Consider the following 22,332-nt stretch of genomic DNA (forward strand, 5'->3'; position numbering starts at 1 on the left):
TCAAAGACACTGCGTCAGTGAGGGTGGGGTGTGGGGTGTGGGGTGTGTGTCGTGCGGAGGGGGTCAACTAGCTGAAGCAGATGGCGTGCCCAGACGGGCAGAAATGCTCCTCTCTGAGGGGAGGAGAAAGGAGCCACTGTTGATGAAAGGGATTTCCCTCTGTGTGCCAGAGGTTCCTTGTCATTTAATTCTCTCACAGACCTGAAGTAGGGGTTGTGGGAAGCAGAGCTGAAGCTTGGGGAGGGTAAGTAACTGGCCCCGGGGGGGTTGTGTAACTAGTCAGCCTTTTGCTGGGCTCAGATCTGCCTGATCCCACGTCTCTGTTCTTTCTGTTCCACCCCAATCCCTTGGCTCTCCAAGGGCGCTGTCAGCCTCCAGAGGAAATTGGGCACCAGTGGGAGCCATCTTGGCTTCCATCCTGAGGCGTGAAAGACTAAAAACTGGGCTCCAGGGAGATTTCTTTTTGTCAGGATGGGTAGAAGAGCTGTCGTGATTACCGTCAGGGGACTGCTGCAGTAACCCAGGAGCCGGGTGTTGAGGACTGAACGGGATGGTTGCAGGCATTTTCTCGATTTTTTTTTTTTTTTTACAAGTTGTGACTAGGCCTCCATGCAGTCTAAATCACCAATCTATAACCTATACGTGCAACAAACTGAAGACTGTCCAAGTGGAAGCACCTACTGTATGTGTAGGAGTTGTTGTTGAATGCAGTTCATCGGTGTGCTGGGCTCTGTGCTGACGGCAGGGGATAAGTCAGGAAAAAGGCCAGGCTTACAGGGTCACTGGAGCACCTGTATGGTTTTAGTGCAAATTCTGGTGGCTGTGTGCGGTGGCCCTGCAGATGTGGTCTCTGCCCTCAGGGTTTATAATCTTGGAAAGAAGACCGACATTAAGCATGACATGGAATTGAAATTGACCTCATGAAGACTGTTGCCATCTTTGTTGGAAGAAGACAGAATGAGGGAAGAAGGGGACTAGCATCGTGTTCCACCATCCTCTAGAGGCCTTTCCTCTTTTAAATATCAGAAACACCGCTTTAGCTTGGGCTGCTGTGACAGAATACCAGAGATCAAATGGCTTAAACACCAGAGATTCCTTTACTTCTCCAGATATTTATGTCTGGAGGCTGGGAAGCCCATGATTAGGGTGCCAGCATGGTCTTGTTCTGGTGAGAAACTTCTTGGCTTGTAGATGGCTGCCTTCTTGCTGTGTGCTCACATGGGAGAGAGAGGGAGAGAGAGAGAGAGAGAGAGAATGAGAGAGGCTGGTCATTTTCTCATCTTTTTTTTTTTTTTTTTTTAAGATTTTATGTATTTATTCAACAGAGAGACAGCACAAGTAAGCAGAGCAGCAGGCAGAGGGAGAAGGAGAAGCAGGCTCTCCGATGAGCAGGGAGCCTGATGCGGGACTCCATCCCAGGACCCCCGAATCATGACCCGAGCTGAAGGCAGATGCTTAACCAACTGAGCCACCCAGGCGTCCCTTTCTTGTCTCTTCTTATAGGGGCACCAATCCCATCATAAGGGCTCTATCCTCATGAACTAATTACCTCCCAAAGGCCCATCTCCAAATACAAGAACTTTGATGGGGGGGCGTTAGGGCTTCAATGCATGAATTTCAGACGAAACAATTCAGTCCACAGCAAATTCCCCACCTGGCTTTCTTTGAAGGGCAGCTCTAGGAACAATGTCACTGTGAAGAAAATGGAAAGCTTCTTCTGCCTGGCCAAATATTGCCCCCCACTAGCTAGGTTATCATAAAGTGCGGCATCAATGGGAGACGGCTTTCCACACTGCAGTTAGAGTTAAATGTATTTAAATGTATACAGGAGGAAGTTAGCATATTGGGTTCGATGAGACTTAATGTGCGTTTGTGGGCGGTGGTGGAAGGGTGGGCAGCTGGGTGAGACAGCAGGAAATCCAGGTGCCCACAGTGAAGAGGAGGGGCCCATGGTGGGGAAGGAGGGGCCAGAGAGCCTGCCACAGGCTAGGGCTTCTTGTTATCTCTGCTTATCTCTGTTTATGTGCACAAATAGCAATGATGGGCCAAGGTCCTGTTTTTACAGTCAAAGGGGGACTGACTGGTGGCTATGCAGTAGGGATGGAGAGAAATCAAAGACTAAGAAATCAAAGACTCCAATGCCAGATGGGATGAAGGAAAGGGAAGGGTCAAGGACACCTTGCTGGGGAGATACAGGAGCAGTGTTCTCGTGGGTCTCCCTGCCCCCACCCCAGCAGAAGAATGGAGACTTTGGGGAGGGAGCAGGCTTCTGGCAGGATGTGAGGAATTTGCTTCTGGACACATGTTTGGGCTATGGCAGGACACCTGTTTTGGGGTCAGAACACAGGACCAGAGGGAAGGGGAAGAGGGAGGAGCCCCAGATGTCTGGGCGGGAGGGTGGGACCAGAGAACCAGCTCAGGGCAGTGGATATGGAATTGAAGAGAACAGATGAGGTGTTAAGAGAGAGAGGTAGAAGCATGAGGAAGAGAAAGGAGCAGAGGGTCTTGCAGAGCCTGGGATGGGCTCTGAAAAGCACATCGGGAGCCCAGTTGGCAGTCATTTCAGAGAAGTCTTATTTATACCCGTTCAAATCCTCTTTGGTTCCCTTTTTCCACAGATATGCTCAAGGAGGGTCCGTGGAAAACTCTAAGAACTATGGCTTTCTTACTCCAGATTTGATCGCTGAGGGATCTCACCCCTCACGGTGCCCCCGGCACAGGACAGCCAGCGCTGCGCCAGGCCACAGGACGTGGGGTGGGGTGGGCTCCTGCTCTGGCAGAGAGCCCCGCAATTTGTTCCCCTGTGCCTTTTCTGCTTCTGATCGCGGCCGTGGGTAGCCTGAGCTAGGCTGTTGATGAGAACATCATTGTACTCTGCCTTGTGCCAGCTTCTTCCAGCCCAAGACATCTATCATCCCGTGGTAACCCAGCCCCGTTGGTTTGATGCAGACAGGTGATGGCTGAGGCTGGGGCATGCTGGTGATGCCTGACCCAGCTTGGGGCATGCTGGTCTCTGCTCCACAAAATGAGTCATTCACTGCCAGCCTTTCCCCGCTCTCTCTGCCCCTTGCAACTTGAATGCAGATGTCACCTGTGGGACCCTATCACTGTGGGATTTTTTTTTTTTTTTTAAAGATATCCCATACTGAAAAGGACATTTGTCCTCTCTCCTGTTTAAATTGCTTTCCACAGGTTAGGAAGACCTGGCCATCGATTTTCTTCTACAGAACAGAACAAGCCCTGTGAAGATTTTGGCTAATTAACTTTTGGAGAGGTGCTGCTTGAATTTATCAAAAAGGCTGAAGTCTCTTTTCTCCTCTTGTATCTTGAAAAAGGCTTTAAACTTTTGTTTCCGAGTCGCTGCCAATGCCTGGTCTGTTTAAAAGTGACTTCCCTGGAGACAGGGGCAGGGAGGGTGTTGGATGTCACATTTTTGCAGGTTCAATCTTTAATACAGTTGTTCCAGTCTGGAGAAGGGTTTCTCTGTTTATGTAAGAGAGGTATCGTTCACACAAAGATTACGTTTAAAAATACACATTTGCCCCCCAGCACGCCTGTTACTCATAACATTGCATGTTATGGAAAGTGGAAAGTATTTAAGATGAAATTAATTTTCGCCCAGTGTACCACTTTGTTTGACTTTCTCATTCCATTTGGTGTGGGGCACCAACTTGGTCAAACTCACTTTTCATTTTCAGCAGCTTCCCTTTCTTGTTCCTCTCTTTGGGACCATTGGAAGCCAATGGTCCCAAAGACCCATAGGAGGGTCTCAGGAAAAGTCCAATTTGAGATCCCGCTGTTGTTTTCCTTGATCCCGGCTTCCAGAGTTTGTTTTGAAGATGGAAACCTTCTTTCCAGTCCCTGAGTTCTAGGATGCCATTTGCTTGGCTTATAGATTCTCCTTCAGCATAATTTCTGGGATTAGAAGAGTTAAATCTATTTTGGCCATCTGCCAAAAACATCGTGGGAAACCCGATGACTGTTTCTCACATTGGACACCTCTCTGTTATGTGTTCTTGTCAGTTCTCATCAACGTGGCACGGCTGGTCGCTGTTTCGTGAAGGAGCTGGAGCACGCAGGACACCCCGGATGGGGCTGTGTGTCATCTTGGCTGGGCTGAAACTGTCTGGGAAAGTTCTGTCGCGCTGAGCTATGTCGCGTTATCGGTGGAGGCACTGAAGCTGGTGGGACCCAGATGTGAATGCTTTGTAGGAAATGGTTCTTTATTTTTGATCAATCTCATGATCCTTGTTACCATCTTTGATTACATCAGCTCATGTTCCGTTTTATAGCATTTTAATGGGCTTCCATCCCCCCAATTCATTTCCAGCTGTGTGGCTATTATAATTTGATTACGGTTTGGTTTTGCAACTGCTAGGATACTTTCTGAGCACGTTATGCCTTCCTCGTGAGGCTGAAGATGTTCAGAGAGGGAAAAGGAGCAAGGGGCACTTTTTTTCTTTTTTTAAAGAGGTATGTCAATAAGTAATTTCCAAAAGATGCCTCAGTAGCTTTCATGGTTGTATCCTCCCAGAATAAGAAATTTGTTTAAACTCTTAGGTAGACTCTGACCTGATTTTTTTTTTTTAAGAGTATAGAAAAATTCCTCTCAAATTTTGCTTTCTTTAGTTCTCTAACTATTTTGTTTAAGAAATAAATTTTTTATAAAGATTTTATTTATTTATTTGACAGAGAGAGAGATCACTAGTAGGCAGAGAGGCAGGCAGAGAGAGGGAGGGAAGCAGGCTCCCCGCTGAGCAGAGAGCCCGATGCGGGACTCGATCCCAGCACCCTAAGATCATGACCGGAACCAAAGGCAGAGGCTTAACCCATTGAACCACCCAGGTGCCCCTAGGAATACATTATTTTTAACGTAGTGACTCTCTCACCCTGGTTTTGGCTTCTTCAAATCTACATAGAACCAAAACAAAAGGACACTCATAATCACTTCAAAATGAGCTACTTGATTCTCCTCTCTGGCCCAGCAATCCCTGTGGCTCCTCCCCTTCCTACCCCCCCCCCCCCAGCTCCCCACAAAGAAGTGCAAGTCTACTGGCAGAGGTTATGGTATTACATTTGTATTTCTTGGAGACATTTATTAACCTCCAGCATGTGCCTGTCTTTTATTTGTTAGGTATTTGATCTCTCTCATTTTTTTCCTTTACATTCAATCAGTTTTATCAATGTTATATTTTTGGTCTTTGAAAAGGAGCCTATCTTAAAATTAGTGGCATCACCACATGTCCAAGGATACCCAAGATTCGAGAACCTAAGATTTACTGTGCTTAATCTCATCACCACTCCAACAAACCAGAAAGGTCTTTCTCTTCGTGTTTTAGACCCCAGGAATTAAATTATCTTGAATTCAAAATTCAACTATTATTACAAATGCTCCCTTTGTTTTCAGTTAGAAAGTTTTTTTTTTTTTTTTTTTTTTAAGCGTGTGGTTTAGTCACCTCCTTTCACCATAACAGCTCTGCTTTTATGGGATGTTTCCTCAGTCTTTCTTGTCTGTGTTTATATGGTTGTTTCTCTTCTATTGTATTGGAAAGCCATGCGTCTATGCTGGTGTTTTGGGTTCATTTTAGAGTGCCTTTGCTGGCAATTACTGAGAACAAAGTGTGGCTAAGGGAGGATGTGAATGAGGGGACTCTAGAAGCCTGAGCTCCCGGTAAACCCAGGTGGAAGACTGTTCCAGAACCTTCTATTCTGGAGCGGCACTTCATACTTCCTGGAACAGGGACTTGTCCCTTGTCCGGGTGGTTTATCTAGGGGCCCTAGGCTCTTTGTTAAAGGGGATTCGAAATTCCCTGGTGGATCTGGTATGGGAAATAGAACCTGGTTGAGACCTGACACCAGCCTGGATTCTGCCCCTTGGCAAGGCTCTCGGTCTGAGTCGCGTGGGTCTTCATAACTCTCTAATGTCCCCAGGGAGGTAGGTGGGTAACATCGGTTTCCCTCTGGGTGTGTTTCCATTTTCCCCTGGCCTCAGTCCTCCTCTCTCCCTCTCCTGGGCAGGCTCGGGGACCAGTTCTACAAGGAAGCCATCGAGCACTGCCGCAGCTACAACTCGCGGCTCTGCGCAGAGCGCAGCGTGCGCCTCCCCTTCCTGGACTCGCAGACCGGGGTGGCCCAGAACAACTGCTACATCTGGATGGAGAAGAGGCACCGCGGCCCAGGTGAGCCACGCCAGCCTGGCACGGGAGCATGTTCTGGCTTCCAGTCTGGATGGAGGAAGACCCGACGTCCCCCGGGAATCGCCGCGGTGTGGCTGGGGATGGGCAGGCTGTTCCGCGCGCCTGGGGTACTCTCTGGAAACTCAGGCACTTTTCTAGCTCTTGGCACGAGGTTCAGGGATGGTGTGAGGCAGCGAAGCCACTTGGTGGAGGAGGCAGCGGCAGAGTGAAAGAACTCAGGATTTAGCCCCCAAAAGGGAAGACCGAGGACGCGACAGCTGTCTTTGTCTTTCGCCCTTGCTTCGCTGAATGGTTATAAACCGGAAATCCGCGGTCAGATCTGGGTTTGACGATTGGCTCCATCATCCAACCTCTCTCCTTCAGGTTCCTCACCTGGAAAATGGGAATAATAATAGTATTTATTTCAGGACTTTATCAGAATTTTTTTTTTTCTTTATCAGGATTAAATGGAGATATTCCTAAAAGACATAGGAGTTTGTGCACAGTATGTGTTCCAAAAATGCTGGCTGGAATTGTAGATATTACTATTATTATTATGACACTAGTCTTCTAGGTGCCAGAGAACAGAATAAAGACCAGTGGGTGGAGATTAGGGAGGCAGCTAAAGGGATGCAGTTTTCTGGCTGTTTATGGGTGTATTTAAAATTTTTTTTCTATTATGAAAAATTCCAAACCCATACAAAAGTGGAGAGAATAGTAAAATGAGTGTCCATGTACTAATCTGGTGTCAACAATGATCCACTCATGGCCAGTCTTCTTATACTCACCTTCCATGTCCCTCCTTGACCCTTGGTTATTTTGAGGTAATCCAAAGCAACAAATTATTTCATCTGTAAGTTTTTCAGTATGCATCCACAATAACTACCAAAGCTCCAAGTTAATAATAAGACATTAATTGAATCAAATATTTGTTCAACATTTATTTCCCCCAGTAGCTGAAATCAGAATCCAAGTAGGATCCCTACATTGTTAAATGGCTGATGTATTTCTGAAGCCATTTTAAGTCTGTAGGTCTTGGTGTGTGTGTGTGTGTGTGTATCTGTCTCTCACCCCCTTGCCTGTTATTTGTGGAAGAAACTGGGTTGTTTGCACTGTAGGGTTTCCCAGAGTCTGGGTTTTCTGATTGCATCCCTATGGTGTTATTCCTGTGAGCTGGTATTTAGGACTAGAGACCCAAGCAGATTCAAGTGCAATTTTTTTGGGGGGGGGGCGCAGGAACAACTCCTAAGTGGTGGTGTTTACTTGCATCATGAGGCTCATGTTGCCTGGTTATCTCTCTGTTACTGATGTTAGCAGCCTTCGTTGATAGTTGCCTAGATCCTTTATTCAATTAAGGGCTGCAAAAAGGTAACATTCAATTCAAGGGCTGTCACTATTTTTTCATTTATTAGCTCTGTAACCTATAAAGAGAAGCATCTCCTCATTAAAATTTTGGTTATTGTGAGGTATAGTTCCCCTATGAAAGGTGGGATAAATAATTTTGCCTCTTTATTTATCAGTCTATTTTATTTTAGTGTTCATCCTGATAAGTGTACTCTTTAACCCCTATTCCCTATTTCACACCCCACCCTACCTCCCCTCTGTTAACCATCAGTTTGTTCTCTGTAGTTAAGAGTCTGTTTTTTGGTTTGTTTCTCTCTCTTTTTTTCTTTGCTTATTTGTTTCGATTATTAAATTCCACATGTTAATGAGGTCATTATTTGTCTTTCTCTGACTGCCTTATTTTAACTTAGTATTGTACTCTCTAGCTCCATCCATGTTGTTACAAATGCTAAGATATCATTCTTTTTATGGCTGAATAATATTCCATTGTATATATATACTACTTCCTCTGTACCCATTCATCTATCCATGGACATTTGGGCTGCTTCCATAATTTGACTTTGTAAATACTGTATTTACCAGTTTTCAAAATAATGAGTTGGTTCCCTAGTATTCACCAAAGGTGATCAATAAAGTTATTATTTTGTTGAGTACCTGCATGGATTTACAGATTAAAACACACCGGATACATTTTAATCCATTGTAGCTATTACTCATATTGATGCTTCTATTGTCCCATCTTTGGCCAGTAGGGTTTGGGCCAGGTTTGGTGTTTTGAAAGAATACCAGTCGTTTCAGATAACTACCTTGCTATCCTAATATTAAGATGGAGGTTTTAGGCTCATCTCATACACTTCCTGCCCAGACCTGGAACCCGCTATTTCTCTAAAAAATCCTCTGGCCTTTTTGTAGGAAATGTTATTTAAAGACCATAATCTGGTGGTGCTTACTGTTCCTGGGTTGGTTGCTATTTCTAGGACTTTTTAGGGAGCAGATCTAAAAAATATGATTTCTTTTCTGAAAAGAGAAAATACACCTCTATTTCCCATTCATTTCAGTTTTACACAGTTTTTACTTAAGTCTCTTAATTGTCTGTCTCCTTTCTCCCACACTGAAAAAATCCTGGCTCTTAATGATGCTAACATAATTACTTATTTGTTTTATCCCACAACATACACACCAGAGTATCAGAAGAAAATGAGACTTCCAATGATAAAATTACTGAAAATGGTTTCTTCTCCTCCTCCTCCTTTTTGTAATTCCTTTTGTCCTTAATATATTGCCCATTAAGGATGTAGAGTCCAATTACGGTGTTTTAAGGTCACTCGAAAGAGTTCTTCTGAGTGGTTGTGCCACTAACTGAATGCACAGTTGGATTTGTTTCATTTTGCTTTTACTTATTAGGTATTCCTTTTTAAAAAATTTTTTTTGTCTTTTTAAAATTAGTTTTTATTTTGAATAATTGTAGATCCACAGGATGTTGCAAACATAGTACATATGTTCTGTGTACTATGGATACATGGCAGATGGATTCCCCCATATCCTCCACCCAGTTTCCCTCAATGGATACATCTTATGTAATCATAACACAATCTGGAAACCAGAAAATTTGATATTGGTAAACGTGTGTGCATTGTTCAATGCCATTTCGTTACACGCAGAGATTTGTGGAGCCACCTTTATAATCAAGATAAAAACTATTCCATCACCGCAAAGATCTCCCTCATACTACCCCTTTATAATCATACTCACCTGCCCCTCTCATCATTTCAATAATTTTACAGTGTCTTAAACATTTCCTCTACACACACTGAAAACCTTGGCAGACAGAATTTTTGCTTTAATTATCAAACTGTTAACTTAGAATACTTAAGAAAATGTCAATTGTATTTACTCACATTTTTACTCTTTAATCATTCGTTCTTCCTTCCTGGTGTTCCAAGGTGCCTTCTCTCATAATTCCTTTCTGATTAAGTACTTTCTTTAGCCATTTTTTTAAAGTAGATCTATTGGTAACAAGTTATCTTAAATTTTCCCTCTTCTGAGAATGACTTGATTATTTCCCTTTGTTCCAGAAGGATATTTTTGCTGGATATAAAATTCTGGGTTACTAGTCCTTTTATTTTTAGCATTTGAAAAATGTTTTGCATTTCCTTTTGGCATGCGATGAGGTTTGTGTTGAGACATTTGCTGTTATTCAAATTCTTTTGCTTTATAAGTGGGTTGTCATTTCTTTATCACTGCTTTCAAGACTTTGTCTTTAGTTCTCAAAAATTTAATTTTGATGTGTTTTGGTGTGGATTTGTTTGAGTTTACCCTTTTGGGGATTTACTAAGCCTCTGAAATCTGTAGGTTTATATCTTTTGCCAAATTTAGGAACACTTCAGCTATTATTTTTTTGAATATGTGTTTAACCCCACTCTCTTTCCCTTATTCTTCTGGGACTCTACTAGCAAATTTTTTTAAATTAATATATAATGTATTATTTCCTTCAGGGGTGCAGGTCTGTGAATCATCAGTCTTACACAATTCACAGCACCCACCATACATAGCACATACCCTCCCCAATATGCATACCCCAGCCACCCTCTCCCTCTCCTCCCACCCCTCCGCAACCCTCAGTTTGTTTCCAGAGATTAAGAGTCTCTTATGGTTTGTCTCCCTCCCAATCCCAAATTGTTTCATTCCCTCCCCACCCCCCATGACCCCCTGCTCTGCCTCTCAAATTCCTCTTAACAGAGATTATATGATAATTGTTTTCTCTGACTGACTTATTTTGTTTAGCATAATACCCTCTAGTCCCATCCATGTCATTGCAAATGACAAGATTTTGTTTCTTTTGATGGCTGCATAATATTCCATTGTATATATATACCACATCTTCTTTATCCATTCATCTATTGATGGACAACTAGGTTCTTTCCATAGTTTGGCTATTGTGGACATTGGTACTATAAACATTGGAGTGCATGTGCTCCTTTGGATAACTACATTTGTATCTTTATGGTAAATACCCAGTAGTGCGATCGCTGGGTCATAGAATAGCTCTATTGTCAACTCTTGGAGGAACCTCCATACTGTTTTCCATAGTGGCTGTACCAGCTTGCATTCCCACCAACAGTGTAGGAGGGTTCCTCTTTTTCTGCATCCTCGCCAACATCTATCATTTCCTGACTTGTTAGTTTTAGCCATTCTGACTGGTGTGAGGTGGTATCTCACTGTGGTGTTGATTTGTATTTCCCCGATGCCGAGTGACGTTGAACAGGTTTTCATGTGTCTGTTGGCTATTTGGATGTCTTCTTTGCAGAAATGTCTGTTCATGTCTTCTACCCATTTCTTGATTAGATTATTTGTTCTTTGGGTGTTGAGTTTGAGAAGTTCTTTATAGATTTTGGATACTAGCCCTTTATCTTATATGTCATTTACAAATATATTCTCCCATTCTGTCAGTTGCTTTTGGTTTTGTTGACTGTGTCCTTTGCTGTGCAAAAGGTTTTGATCTTGATGAAGTCCTAATAGTTCATTTTTGCCCTTATTCCCTTGCCTTTGGTGATGTTTCTAGGAAGAAGTTGCTGCAGCTGAGGTCAAAGAGGTTGCTGTTTGTTCTCCTTAAGGTTTTTGATAAATTCCTGTCTCACAATGAGGTCTTTAATCCATTTTGAGTCTATTTTTGTGTGTGGTGTAAGGAAATGGTCCAGTTTCATTCTTCTGCATGTGGCTGTCCAATTTTCCCAACACCACTTGCTGAAGAGACTTTTTTCCATTGGACATTTTTTCCTGCTTTGTCGAAGATTAGTTGAACATACAGTTGAGGGTCCATTTTTGGGCTCTCTATTCTGTTCCATTGATCTATGTGTCTGTTTTTGTGTCAGTACCATACTGTCTTGATGATGACAGTTTTGTAATAGAGCTTGAAGTCTGGAATTGTGATGCTACCAACTTTGTCTTCCTTTTTCAACATTCCTCTGGCTATTTGGGGTCTTTTCTGGTTCCATATAAATTTTAGGATTATTTGTTCCATTTCTTTGAAAAAAAAAAAAAAGATGGTATTTTGATAGGGGTTGCATTAAATGTGTAGATTGCTTTAGGTAGCATATACATTTTCACAATATTTGTTCTTCCAATCCATGAGCATTGAATGTTTTCCATTTCTTTGTGTCTTCCTCAATTTCTTCCATGAGTACTTTATAGTTTTCTGAGTACAGATTCTTTGTCTCTGGTTAGGTTTATTCCTAGGTATCTTATGGTTTTGGGTGCAGTTGTAAATGGGATCGACTCCTTCATTTCTCTTTCTTCTGTCTTTCTGTTGGTGTATAGAAATGCAACTGATTTCTGTGCATTTATTTTATTTTATTTTTTTTAAAAGGTTATTTTTTTTTAAAGATTTTATTTATTTATTTGAGAGAGAGACAGTGAGAGAGAACATGAGCGAGGAGAAGGTCAGAGGGAGAAGCAGACTCCCCACGGAGCTGGGAGCCCGAGGTGGGACTCGATCCCGGGACTCCAGGATCATGACCTGAGCCGAAGGCAGTCGTCCAACCAACTGAGCCACCCAGGCGCCCTGTGCATTGATTTTATATCCTGACACTTTACTGAATTCCTGTATGAGTTCTAGCAGTTTAGGAGTGGAGTCTTTTGGGTTTTCCACATAAAGTGTCATATCATTTGCAAAGCATGAACGTTTGACTTCTTTGCTGATTGGGATGCCTTTTATTTGTGTTTGTTGTCTGATTGCTGAGGCTAGGACATCTAATACTATGTTGAATAACAGTGGTGATAGTGGACAGCCCTGCTGCGGTCCTGACCTTAGCAGAAAAGCTTTCAGTTTTTCCCTATGGAGAATGATACACGCTGTGGGTTTTTCATAGATGGCTTTGATGATATTGACATATGTACCCTCTATTCCTACACTGTGAAGAGTTTTGATCAAGAAAAATGCTGTACTTTGTCAAATGCTTTTTCAGCATCTATTGAGAGTATCATATGGTTTTTGTTCTTTCTTTTATTAATGTGTTGTATCACATTGATTGATTTGCGGATATTGAACCAACTGTGTAGTCCAGGAATAAATCCTACTTTGTCATGGTGAATAATCCTTTTAATGTACTGTTAGATCCTATTGGCTAGTATTTTGGTAAGAATTTTTGCATCTGTGTTCATCAGGAATATTGGTCTGTAATTATCCTTTCTGATGGGGTCTTTGTCTGATTTTGGGATCAAGGTCATGCTGGCCTCATAAAATGAATTTGGAAGTTTTCCTTCCATTTCTATTTTTTGGAACAGCTTCAGGATAATATGTATTAATTCTTCTTTAAATGTTTGTTATTTAAAGCCATCTGACCCTAGACTCTTTTTGGGAGTTTTTAAAAAAAATTTTAAGACTTTATTTATTTATTTGATAGACAGAACACAAGTAGGCAGAGAGGCAGGCAGAGAGAGAGGAGGAAGCAGGCTCCCCACTGAGCAGAGAGCCTGATGCAGGGCTCAATCCCAAGACCCTGGGATCATGACCTGAGCTGAAGGCAGAGGCTTTAACCTACTGAGCCACCCAGGCGCCGCTTGTTGGGAGATTTTTGATGACTGCTTCAATCTCCTTACTGGTTATGGGTCTGTTCAGGTTTTCTGTTTCTTCCTGTTTCAGTTTTGGTAGTTCATATGTCTCTAGGAATGCATCCATTTCCTCCAGATTGTCAAATTTGCTAGTATATAGTTGCTCATAATATGTTCTTATAATTGTTTGTATTTCTTTGGTGTTGGTTGTGAGCTCTCCTCTTTCATTCATGATTTTATTAATTTGGGTCCTTTCTCTTCTTTTTGATAAATCTGGCCAGGGGTTTATCAATCTTATTAATTCTTTCAAAGAACCAGCTCCTAGTTTCATTGATTTGTTCTACTATTCTTTCGGTTTCTATTTCATTGATTTCTGCTCTGATCTTGATTATTTCTCTTCTCCTGCTGGGTTTAGGCTTTCTTTGCTGTTCTTTCTCCAGCTCCTTTAGGTGTAAGGTTAGGTTGTGTACTTGAGACTTTTCTTGTTTCTTGAGAAAGGCTTGTATTGCTATATACTTTCCTCTCGGGACTGCCTTTTTTGTGTCCCAAAGATTTTTGAACAGTTGTGTTTTCATTTTCATTTGTTTCCATGAATTTTTAAAAATTCTTCTTTAATTTCTTGGTTGACCCATTCATTCTTTAGCCTCCATGTATTTGAGTTCTTTCCAACTTTCCTCTTGTGGTTGAGTTCTTGTTTCAAAGCATTGTGGTCTGTAAATATGTAAAGGATGATCTTAATCTTTTGGTACCAGTTGAGACCTGATTTGTGACCCAGGATGTGATCTGTTCTGGAGAATGTTCCATGTGCACTAGAGAAGAATGTGTATTTTCTGTTGCTTTGGGATGGAATGTTCTGAATATATCTCTGATGTCCTTCTGGTCCAGTGTGTCATTTAAAGCCTTTATTTTCTTGTTGATCTTTTGCTTAGATGATCTATTTCAGTGATGGGGGTGTTAAAGTCCCCTACTATTACTGTATTATTGTTGATGTGTTTCTTTGATTTGTTATTAATTGGTTTGTATAATTGGCTGCTCCCATGTTAGGGCATAGATACTTAAAACTGTTAGATCTTCTTGTTGGACAGACCCTTTTAAGTATGATATAGTGTCCTTCTTCATCTCTTATTATAGTCTTTGGCTTCAAATCTAATTTATCTGATATGAGGATTGCCACACCAGCTTTCTTTTGATGTCCATTAGCATGGCACATTGTTTTCCACCCCCTCACTTTAAATCTGGAGGTGACTTTGGGTCTAAAATGAGTTTCTTGCAGACAGCATATTGATGGGTCTTTTTTTTTTTTTTTTAAATCCATTCTGATAACCTGTGTCTTTTGATTGGGGGCACTTAGCCCATTTACTTTCAGGGTAATTATTGAAAGATATGAATTTCAGGGGCACCTGGGTGGCTCAGTGGGTTAAAGCCTCTGTCTTCAGCTCAGGTCATGATCCCAGGGTCCTGGGATCGAGCCCCACATTGGGCTCTCTGCTCAGCAGGAAGCCTGCTTCCTCCTCTCTCTCTGCCTGCTTCTCTGCCTACTTGTGATCTCCATCTGTCAAATAAATAAATAAAATCTTAAAAAAAAAAAGAAAGATATGAATTTCATGCCGTTGTATTGCCTATAAAGTGACTGTTACTATATAATGTCTCTATTCATTTCTGGTCTGTTATTTTTAAGCTCTCTCTTTGGTTAGAGGACCCCTTTCAATATTTCCTGTAGGGCGGGTTTGGTGTTTGCAAATTCTTTTAGTTTTTGTTTGTCCTGGAAGCTTTTTATCTCTCCTTCTGTTTTCAATGACAGTCTAGCTGGACATAGTATTTTTGGCTGCATATTTTTCTCGTTTAGTGTGCTAAATATTATCATACCCAGTCCTTTCTGGCCTACCAGGTCTCTGTGAATAGGTCTGCTGCCAATCTAATATTTCTACCATTGTATGTTATAGACCTCTTGTCCCGAGCTGTTTTTAGGATTTTCTCTTTGTCACTGAGACTTGTAAGTTTTGCTATTAGATGACAGGGTGTGGACCTATTTTTATTGATTTTTGAAGGGGTTTCTCTGTGCCTCCTGGATTTTGATTCTTGTTCCCTTTGCCAAATTAGGGAAATTCTCTGCTATAATTTGCTCCAGTATACCTTCTGTCCCCCTCTCTCTTTCTTCTTCTTCTGGAATCCCAGTTATTCTAAAATTATTGTCTCTTAGTATCACTTATCTCTTGAATTCTCCCCTTGTGGTCCAGTAGTTGTCTCTCTTTTTCTCAGCTTCTTTATTTTCCCTCATTTGGTCTTCTATATCACTAATTTTCTCTTCTGCCTCATTTATCCTAGCAGTAAGAGCCTCCATTTTTGATGGCACCTCATTAATAGCTTTTTTGATTTCAGCTTGGTTAGATTTTAGTTCTTTTATTTATCCAGAAAGGGATTATCTAGCATCTTCCATGAATGAGAGAACAAAATACTAAAAGGGTAGCAACAATCCCAGAAAGATATACCCTAATCTGAAGACACCCAAAAATGGAGGGAGAAGAAAGGAGAAAAAAGGAGAAGAAAGGAGAAAAAAAAAAAAAAATATATATATATATATATATATATATATATATATATATATATATAATGTATTTTATATATATATCTATGTTAGACTGATGAATAGAACAGAGCCACACACTAGATTTTGGGTTTATTTTGGTTTGTTAGAAGAAACTACTTCCCTCCCCAGATTTTAAAGAAGAAAAAAAAATATATATATATATATAAAAGGTAAACACAATGAATGGATGGACTGTGGCTGTGAAGATGAAAATTAAGATTCTAAGAAAGGAATTGATAAGAAGTTGGTTGAAAAAAGAAAAAAAGAGGAAAGAATGTGTTCAGGCTGGAGACCAGAACAAAGCCATGCCCTAGATTTAGGGTGTATTTTGATACTTAATCCAAGGTCAAGCAATATTTGTTTGTTTTCCCTAGAAGTTTTATGATTGTGGGTTTTATACTTAGGTCTATGATCCATTTTGAATTAATTTAAAAATATAATTTGAGGTACAGATTAAAGTTTATCTTTTTGCAGATAGCTACCTAATTGTTCCATCATAATTCGTTGAAAAGACTAACTTTTCTCAACTGAATTGCCTTTGTACCTTTGTCAAAAATTAAATGTTCATAGGTATGTGGGTCTGTTTCTGTACATATAGTTTCATTTCATTGATCTATTTGTCTATCCTCACACTAATATCTTACTGATTTTGTCATGCTTTTTGAAATCAGGTAATGTTAGCCCTCTAAATTTGTTTTTCTTTTACTAAGTTATTTTGACTATTCTAGTCCTTTGCATTGCTGCATGAATTTTAGTAAGTTTGTCCATTTTTACAAAAACTCTGCTGGGATTTTTATTGGGATTATGTGGAATCCCTAGATTAGTTTTGGGGAAAATGAACAATTCTCAATCCTGAGTCTTCTAATCCCTGAATATAATATATCTCTCCATTTGTTGTCTTCTTTAATTTTTCCCATTGATGAGTTCTAGTTTTTCATGTACAGATATTCCACATTTTTGTCAGTTTTATCTCTAAGTACTTAATATTTTTGACACTATTGTAAATGGATTTAAAAAAATGTCAATTTCTGATTATTCCTTGTTAGTTTACAGAAATATAGTAAATTTTGTATGTTCATTCTGTATCCTACAGCCTTCCTGTACTAATTTATTTTTCACATCTTTCTATGGATTCCATAGTATTTTCTACATAATTGATTATTAGTGAAAAAGAAAACTTTTCAATATGGATGACTTTTATTTATTTTACTTGTCTGTTGCACTGGCTAGAATGTCTAGTATAATATTAAGAAAAAGTATTTATAGAGGACATTTTTATGTTGTTCTTGATCTTAAGGGAAAAATGTTCATTTTTCCATTATTAAATATGATGCTAGCTGTGGGCATTTTATGGTTGCCTTTTATTAGACTGAGGATGTCCTTATTTCTAGTTTGAGAATTTTAAATCAGGAACTGATGTTGGATTTTATGAACTGATTTTTCTGAGTCTGTTGAGATGATCATGTGATTTTTCTTTTGTGGTTTGTTAACATGATGGGTTACATTGATTAATATTTGAATGTTTAATGTTGTACTCCTAGGATAAAGCCCACTTTGTCATGATGTATTATCTTTTTTATATATCATCAGATTCACTTTGTTAAATTTTTATTAGAGGTTTTGCATCTATGTTTATGAGAGGTATTTATCTATAGTTTACTTGTTGTAACACAACACTTGTTGTGTCTGGTTTGAGTGTCAAGATGATGTTGGCCTTATATAATGAGTTGGGAATTTTTGTATTTTCAGTTTTCTGGAAGAGTTTATGTAGAGCTGGTATTTTTTCCTTAAAGTGTTTTGTAGCATTTACCAGTGAATTCATCTGGGCCTGGCAATTTCTTTGTAGGAATGTCTTTAAAACTACAAATTTAATTTCTTTAACAGGTATTTAGGTTATTCATTTTATACTGAGTGAGTTTTGGCAGTTTGTGACTTCAAGGAATTTGGCCATTTCATCCAAGTTGCCAAAATTAGTTGTACAATGCTGTTCATACCTTTGGTGTATTATTCTTTTAATATCTGTAGAACCTTGTGATATATTCTCTCTTATTCCTTATGTTGATAATTTGAATTCTCTTTTTGACCCAATCAGTCTAACTGGAGGTTTATCAATTTTATTGATCTTCTCAAAGAAATAGCTTTTGGTATAATAGATTTTTCCCATTTTTTTCTGTGTTCTCCTTTATGATTTCTGCTCTGATATTTATTTTTCTTTTATTCTACTTACTTTGGATTTAATTTACTCTTCGATTTCTTCCATTTTTTTCTTTAGATGGAAATTGAGGTTATTGATTTGAGACTGTTCTTCTTTTCTACTATAGGTGTTTTCTAGCATAGTTTATCCCCAAATATAAATATTGCTTTAGTCTCATTTTACAAATGTCAGTATCATATTTTCATTGTCATTTAATTAAAAATGTTTTCTAATTTGTCTTTCTAGTTCTTTTTACCTATGTATTATTTATAAGTGTGTTACTTAGTTTCCAAACATTTGAGGGATTTTCCAAATATATGCCTGTTACTTATTCCTCATTCCTATATGGTCAGAGAATACTTTGTATGAATTGAATCCTTTAAAATTTAATCAGACTTGTTTTATGGTTCAGAATATGGCACATATTGGATAAATTTTCTCTTTGGTCTGGAAAAAATGTGTATTTTCTTGTTGGTGGTTGGAATGTTCTATAAATATCAATTAAATCAAGTTGGTTGATAGTATGGCTCAACTCTACATCTTTATTGATTTTTCTGTTGATTTGTTCTATGAATTATCAAGAGAGAGTATTGAAATTTCTACATATATTTGTGACTTGGTCTATTTATCCTTACAATTTTATTAGTTTTTGCTTCAGATGTTTTGAAGCTCTGTTATTAAGGGAATACACATTTAGGGTTGTTACATCCTCTTGATAAATTTGTCCATTATCATTATGTAAGAACCTTCTTTATCTCTACTAATATTCTTCATTATTCAGTCTGCTTCCTGTGATACTAATATAGCCACTCCAGCTTTCTTTTGATTAACGTTAGCATGGCATATCATTTTCCATTCATTTACTGTTAATATATTTGGTTCTTTATGTTAAAGGTAGATTTTATTTTATTTTATTTTTATTTTTTATTTTTTTGGTAGGCACATTTAGTTGTGTCTTGCTTTTTAAATGCAGTCTGACAGGGGCACCTTGGTGGCCTAGTCAGTTAAGTGTCTGACTCTTGATTTTGGCTCAGGTCATGATCTCAGGGTTATGGGATTGAGCCCCATTTTGGGCTCTATGATGGGCATGGAGCCTGCTGAAGATTCTCTTCCTCTCCCTTTCCCCTCCTCCCCCACTCATGTGCGCACTCACATGCACTCTCTGTCTGGGAAAAAAAAAACGCAAGCTGATAATCTGTGTTTTTTAAATAGGGGTATTTAGATTCTTTACATTTAATGTGATTATGACTATAGTTAGGTTTAGAGCCATCATTTTTCTATTTGTTTCCTATTTATCAGTCTACTTGTTCCTTTTCCCCTCATTTTTTTCCTTTTTGGGAATTAATTAAGTTTTTGTGATTCCATTTTATTTCCTTTCTTGGTTTGATAACTCTTTGTTTTGTTATTTTAATGATTGCTTAATGTTTGTAATCTCCATCTTTAAAATCAGTTTGCCTTCAAGTGATACTTTACTATTTCATGAATAGCATAAAAACTCTACATTACTATTTCAGTAAACAGAATAATGCTATCCACAAAGATATCCACACCTGGAACTCATGGAAGTGTTACCTGACATGGCAAAAGAAACTTTGCTGATATAATTAAGTTAAGGACCTTATATGGGGAGATAATCATTATTAACCAGATGTTGTCAATATAATCATAAAGGTCTTTTATGAGAGAGGCAGCAGGTCAGAGTCAGAGCAAAAAATGTGACAACAGATGCAGAGGTTGAAGGATGCCATTAAGGAAGAGGCCACAAGCCAAAGATATGGGTGACCTGTTGAGGCCAAGGAATGAAACCCTGCTGAAATCTTGGTTTTAGCTCAGTGATACTGATTTTAGACTTTTAACCTCCAGAATTGTGAGACAACAAATTCATGTGTTAAGGCTCTGAGTTTGTGGCACTTCATTATGGCAGAAATAGGAAATGAATACAAATGTACTTTTCTTTCTTTAAAGATTTTATTTATTTATTTATGAGAGAGAGCACGCACGTGTGCGAGAGAGCATGAAAGGGGGAGGATCAGAGGGAGAAGCCAACTTCCTGCTGAGCAGGGAACCTGATGTGGGACTCAATCCTGGGACTCCAGGATCATGACCTGAGCTGAAGGCAGTCACTTAACCAACTGAGCCACTTAGGCACCCTACAAGTGTACTTTTATCTTTCCCTTACTGACCTTTGTGCAGTTGCTGCCATATATTTTAGTTTTACATATGGTATAAACCTTTTTACTACACTATCATTACCTCTGTTTAGTTAGTCATCTTTTAAAGAGTTTTAAAAAAATAAGAAAAGAAACCTTACATAATTACTCTTGTATTAAACCATTAAACCATTCCTGATGCTTTTCATTTCATTGTGTACATCTATATTTAGATCTGGTATCACTTTCCTTCTGCCTAAAGGACTTCCTTTAGTATTTCTTGTAGTGTGGGTCTGCTGATGGTTAATTTTTTCAACTTCTGTTTGTCTTGAAATATCTTTAGTTTGCTTTATTTTTTTGAGAGATATTTTTATGGAGTATAGAATTTAGGTTGACAAGTTTTTTTTCCCCCCTTTCAATACTATGATGACATTGAACCACTGTTATCTTGCTTGCATTGTTTCTGATGAAAAATCACCCTTGTCTTTGAGCCTGTCCAGATAATATGGCTCCTTTCTCTGGCTGCTTTTAATATTTTTTCCTTATCCCTTTTTTTTTTGGTTTGGTTGCCTTTTTTTTTTTTTTTTTTGGCTGAGTGGCTGCAAAGACATTATCAAATTATTTATAATGTTAACATTTAAGTATTCATGTCTATACATTAAATAGCTACATAGACTATCACTATTTTGAACAATTTTGTTTATGATGTGCTTTGTAATTGTTTTCTTCTTCTTTTTTTAAAAGGTTTTATTCACTTATTTGACAGACAGAGATCACAGGTAGGCAGAGAGACCGGGAGAGAGAGAGGAAGGGAAGCAGGCTCCCTGCTGAGCAGCAGAGAGCCCAATGTGGGGCTTGATCCCAGGACCTTGGGATCACAACCTGAGCCAAAGGCAGAGGCCTCAACCCACTGAGCCACCCAGGTGCCCCTGTTTTCTTCATGTTTCTTGCACTTAATTTTATTGAATTTCTTGGATCTGCATGCTTGTAGTTTGCATAAAATTTTGAAAATTTCTAGCCATTATTTCTACAAATTTTTTTTCTTCCCTTTCTCCTCCTTGGGGACTCCAATTACACAAATATTAGGCTGTTTGAAGTTGTCCCACAGCTCACTATGCTGTTCTTCTAAAACAATTCTTTTTTTCCCACAGTTTTCATTTTGGATGGTTTCTATTGCTGTGTTTTCAAGTGCACCAATGTTTTTTCTTCTGCAGTGTCTAATCTGACATTAATCCCATTCAGTATTTTTTATCTCACACATTGTGATTTTCATTTCTAGAAGCTAAATTTGAATCCTTTGCTCCAGCTCTTTGAAAAATGTGGACTTTTGATTGGAATAGCATTGAAAGTATAGATTGCTCTAGGCAATATAGACATTTTAATAATGTTTATTCTTCTGATCCATGACCATGGAATGTTCTTCCAAATTTTTGTGTCTTCTTCAATTTCTTTCATGAGTGTTCTCTAGTTCCTTGAGTACAGATCCTTTACCTCTTTAAAAAAAATAAAACAATGAGGCAACTATAAAAAATTTTGAATCCTTAAAAAAATCAATTTTTTACCTAACTTTTGGGCATATGGAATATAAATGATAACTTTTTTAATGTTCTTGCTGCTAATTTTACTGTCACTATCAGTTCTTGGTTGGTTTTAATAAATTCTTTCCACCCTTATTATAGGTCATATTTTTCTGTTTCTTTATATATGCCCTGTAATTTTTGATTGGATGCCAAACATCATGAATTTTACCTTGTAGGTGCTGTCTATATCATTTATTCTTGTAAATATCCTGGAGCTTTGTTTTGGGACAATTTACTTGGAAACAGTTTGATATGTAGGTGATACTAGAGCAGTGCTTATTCTAGGGCTAAATATTCCCTTTCAGAGAGATAAGCCCCTTCTCTGCCTATATCTAGTACCTTACGAATTATGAGGCCTAACAGCTGGTGGGAACAGGATGTTTCCTGTCCCTTTGCATACCAGGCACTCTTATTTCTATTCTTATTGGGTGGTTCTTTTTTCAACATTGAGTAGATTCCTCATAAGCACGCACTAACTAGTACTGAATTGAATACTCAAAGGGGACTCTCTGTGACCTCCAAAGTTCCTTCTCTGTGCACCTCGCCTCTGTTTAGTATTCTGTTTCTTGAATTATAGTCACCTTGGTTTCCCCAGACTCTCAGCTCTTTCTTTTCACTCAGTCACAGAGAGTCTCTTGGTTTCTGCCTAAGTTCCTCTTCCATGTGCTGCAATCTGGAAGTTCACTTGAGGTAGTGAGGTGGGGCCATCATAGGGCTTGTCTTGTTGATTTCCAGTGTTTCAGGCATCACT

At 39.2% G+C, this 22,332-nt stretch overlaps 1 protein-coding gene across 4 annotated transcripts in view; it reads left to right on the forward strand.

The window, feature by feature from the left end:
* The window catches only part of DPF3 (double PHD fingers 3), a 258,847-nt gene that overhangs the window by 95,265 nt on the left and 141,250 nt on the right, over nucleotides 1–22,332 (forward strand). For all 4 annotated transcript variants that reach the window (XR_004286165.1, XM_032345049.1, XM_032345048.1 and 1 more), the window contains exon 2: nucleotides 6,019–6,179. Coding sequence is in view for 3 of the 4 variants with exons in the window: in XM_032345049.1 (XP_032200940.1) it covers nucleotides 6,019–6,179 (161 nt within the window). In the remaining variant the exon portion in view is untranslated. The remainder of the gene's footprint in view (nucleotides 1–6,018; nucleotides 6,180–22,332) is intronic.

Source organism: Mustela erminea, chromosome 5 (genome assembly GCF_009829155.1).
Source record: "Mustela erminea isolate mMusErm1 chromosome 5, mMusErm1.Pri, whole genome shotgun sequence".
NCBI lineage: Eukaryota > Metazoa > Chordata > Mammalia > Carnivora > Mustelidae > Mustela > Mustela erminea.